This window comes from Salvelinus sp. IW2-2015, unplaced genomic scaffold, assembly GCF_002910315.2.
Source record: "Salvelinus sp. IW2-2015 unplaced genomic scaffold, ASM291031v2 Un_scaffold2493, whole genome shotgun sequence".
Lineage (NCBI taxonomy): Eukaryota > Metazoa > Chordata > Actinopteri > Salmoniformes > Salmonidae > Salvelinus > Salvelinus sp. IW2-2015.
Genome location: NW_019943810.1, coordinates 5,575 through 9,796, shown reverse-complemented (window position 1 = coordinate 9,796; position 4,222 = coordinate 5,575). Strand labels below are relative to the sequence as shown.

Here is a 4,222-nt window from a genome sequence, read left to right as displayed (position 1 = left end):
GGAGGTAAAAAAAAAAATCTGAGGTCTTGGCTGATTTCTTTTGATTTACCCATGATGTCAAGCAAAGACACTGAGTTTGAAGGTAGGCCTTGAATACATCTCACATGTACACTTCCAATTGACTCAAATATTGTCAATAAGCCTGTCAGAAGCTTCTAAAGCCATGACATCACTTTCTGGAATTTTCCAAGCTGTTTTAAGGCACTGTCACAGTATGAACTTCTGACCCACTGGAATTGTGATACAGTGAATTATAAGTGAAATAATCTGTCTGTAAACAATTGTTGGAAAAATGACCTGTATCATGCACAAAGTAGATGTCCTAACCGACTTTCCAAAACTATAGTTTTGTTAACAAGAAAACTGTGGAGTGTTGAAAAATGAGTTTTAATGACCCCAACCTAAGTGTATGTAAACTTCTGACTTCAACTGTATGCTGAGCACTTGTTGGCTGCTTTTCCTTCACAAAGAAAGTAGAGGTTTTTAACTTGGAACCGGCAGGTTTGCTCGACCTTATATGGTTTCCTCGCACATAAAAGGGTGGGAAATGAGGGAATTTGTCTAATACAGCATATCTGCAAACACTTCACAACCTTCATTCTTACATCTCCACACACCTTAATTTCTTACATCTCACAACACCTTAATTCTTAATTCCACACACCTATTTTTACATCTCACCACACCTTAATTCTTACATCTCCACCACACCTTCATTTCTTACACCTCCACACACCTTCATTCCTCTACATCTCACCCACCTTCATTCTTACATCTCACCACACCTTCATTTCTTACACTCCACACCTTCATTCCTTACATCTCACCACACCTTCATTTCTTACATTCTCACCACACCTTCATTCTTACATCTCCACCACACTTCATTTTTAACCTCCACACACCTTCTTTCTTACACCTCCACCACACCTTCATTTCTTACATCTCACCACACCTTCATTTCTTACATTCCACACACCTTCATTTCTCATCCCACACATTCATCTAACCCCACACCTTCTTTCTTACACCTCCACCACACCTTCATTTCTACACCTTCCACACCTTCATTTCTTACATCCTCACCCTGAACAAATTGCAGGTGCTAATCTCATTCAATTCAAGGTCAGAATAAGCATAGAGAAAAGTGCATACAGGGATTACTTTCCATTTACATGCGCTTAACTTGTTCGGGATCGGCCCCAACAGCGCAAAAACAAACACCAATTTGTAAACCCTAATGAAAGCAGCTCCAGGCAGCCCCTTATTGCCATTTTACACTGTCTTTTTGTCTGATTGTCCGAACAGAATCTTGGTCCAGATGCATGGGCCAGTCGTGCAGTCAACCAGATTGTGATGGGGTGGTCAGGCCGATGCCCCTGCATGCCACTGGGAGAACAGTGTCCCATGTCTGACCGTACTCCACAGCTGCCAGGGTGGCACAATAGATCTCTCTTCAATTCCGAGGTTAACAACAAACTGACACTGTACCCATTCCGTATGTAATTTGATGACCGGGAAATAGTGTTGTCCTGCGGCTCTTTCTTTACAACAGCGTAACTTCCTGGAAATATAACCATGTGTGTGTGTGTGCGCGCGCGAGAGCGAGAGGATAGCGATGAACACAGCGTGCTTCCGACTCATCACCCATTGCCGTTTCCTCCTACACGCTCCATAGGGCAATATTCCTACTACCCTGTTTCTTTAGTCACGCGGACTCCATATCACACCCACATCCGCCCAACCACTGGTACAGATGTCAGTTCAACGTTAAGTTTTTATTTACGTTTGGATGAGTTGTCCACTAACGTGAATTCAACAAAAATGTGACTATGTCATCAGGATTTTAGTTAAACGTTGTGTGAAAAAAATCCAATCTGTCTTCCACGTTAAAACAGATTTTTAGGGGTTGAAATGAAGTGGAAACAACGTTGGCTCAACCAATGTGTGCCCAGTGGGCACCCATGTCATGAATAGTTTCCACAAGGCTACAACAAGTTAAAAGGAACGAGTCAGGTTCAAGTTCATTATAAAACGTTTTAATAAATAAAACTGAGGTAGGTCATTGGAATGGTTTGTTTCACAGTTTTGGTTATCAGTGTCGATACAATTCAGTTTGGTTCGTATGGAAGAAAAGTTCCACAGTTTAACCAACTAACGTACAATTCCAAATTAACAAAATATACATGTGATGTTATCACACGGGGTAGAACATTCAGAACATTTAATGGAACAATGTATGTAATAGGTCAAATGTTTGGATTACTGGGACCCACAACAGTGATTAATAGCAAATATTTGGTCTAGTATTTTCAGCACCATGGCGCACGTGTAGGCTATAAAAGTCCGTATAACCAGCACTATTCAGTCGGTTTAGGCGTGTGCCGTGTATTGTATTCAGTCCTTTTCGACCAGGCCCAGCCCTAGAAAGTATTAGASCAAACAATGTTTTTCCGTCTCCCTCTTTTGGCGCACAGCCAGCGGGGAAAGTCMCAGTGGGAGAACAGGAACTCTTTTACGGTAACGATCAGTCACCTCTCACAAAACAAGCTCCAAGTTTCGGAGAAATCTCCACTGAGCCCGGGACAGCCCCGTTTCCAACATCAGAGACCACAGCATTTTATAGTGTCTGAACGCATATGCGGCCTCCTCTCTCTCTACCCGGCTCATAACCGGATAGTGTTGCCCATGGCGCATTCCTCCTGCTCGGTCACAAAATTGTATTTATGAACCCAAATCAAAGCAAACTCTTCATTGTCCCTTCAAAACGCTGCAATGACTCTTAAAATGGGCACCGATGAGGCCAAGKAGTCCCCACTGACACGGTAGCAGTTCACAGAGCTCCGTATGACGTTATTTCTCCCTTGCTCCATTTTCGCTTTCTTGCAGGGGAGGAAGTCGGGCTCCGCGGCCACCTTGCCCCGTCTCTTCCTGGCGTTACCGTCAGGCCTCGACGGGCCCCGGTTCTCCTTGTCTTCCCTACTTGCTGTTACACTGCAGTGTAGCGGGTGTGAGCKCGTTTCGTCCTCGGAGGATGAGGCACTCTCCTGGGGCTGGGGGGTCACGGGTAGTCCAGACAGAGTCGAGGAAACCTCCCTCTCCAAAGGGTCTCCAGTTGTTTCCTCCATCGGCGACTCTTGCTGGACCGGCTCTGCTGCTGTCGTGGTTTCACAACTGGCCTGCGATGCGTGGTAGATATCCCGGGCGGACTGCATTACGAGCGTGAGCAGCAGGCTCCGGTGGAGACGGTGTCCCCCGCGCTGGGCGCGCGAGCTGTATAGTTTGCCTAGAGCGTGGACCATAATCCTCTTGGCCTCAGCGCTGACCTCCATGTTGTTGCTTATTATTGAKCTTAAGACGTTTAAAGACTCGTTAATTTGATTGCCACAACTTTGGACCTTCCTTTACCGTTAGGGCCTAGATTCTCCAAACTTCACACACACACACAGACATGAACGTGTCTGTACAACCCGCTTTATTAGAACTTCGCTGACGTCAGTGGCTCGCTGTCATCTGAGAGGTGTAAGTTCCTTCATGAGCTCCTCCTATGCCAAAAGCCCCACAAGAGCTGCGGATAACGTGTAGTAGCCTCCTACACTATATTTAGACTACTATTTATGACTCGACACATGTGTAGGTTGTGTTAGGCTGTGTTTATTTGTACCACATTTGTTTGCATATTTGTGTAATTTGAACAAMCGAATATGAATGCAAATCTGACTACTGTCAACARGTCATACACTGTATACTAGGCTAATGAAAAAACAGAAACTGAGAAACCAATTAAATTCATAAAATATCGGTGACATTTAGTTGTTGCATTGTCTTACTATCACTAGGCTAATTGTGTGTGTGTGTGTGTGTGTGTGTGTGTGTTTGGCATCTATTATTAAGTTGAAGGGAATTGCATTTAGTTTTCTTGTGTAAGTGGACTGCTGCTTTCTTGAACATGTCTCTCTTGCAAAATAGATTAGCCTATAGGCTAATTAAAGGTTAAATAAAACATTTGCATTTGAGACTGTTCCAATTTTTTTAATGAATCCTTTGAACAAAAATGATATGGCTAAAAGGCTAACAGCCCCATTGGCTAAAAGGCTAACAGCCATGCCTCAATAGCCTTATATTTAGCTACTGGTATCAGGTCAAGACCACCAAAACCATTATATAATGATTTTCTTCTGGGAAAAGCTGTGTTGATAAATGACTCTTGACTCTTCATGTT

The 4,222-nt window shown here is 43.7% G+C and overlaps 1 protein-coding gene across 1 annotated transcript; it reads right to left on the bottom strand.

The window, feature by feature from the left end:
* Window positions 1–2,017: 2,017 nt before the first annotated feature.
* On the bottom strand, window positions 2,018–3,504 carry ier2a (immediate early response 2a). Its single transcript, XM_024141317.2, has one exon. It carries the CDS (start codon window positions 3,330–3,332, stop codon window positions 2,763–2,765), a length of 570 nt encoding a protein of 189 aa, XP_023997085.1. The 5' UTR covers window positions 3,333–3,504; the 3' UTR covers window positions 2,018–2,762.
* Window positions 3,505–4,222: the final 718 nt, after the last annotated feature.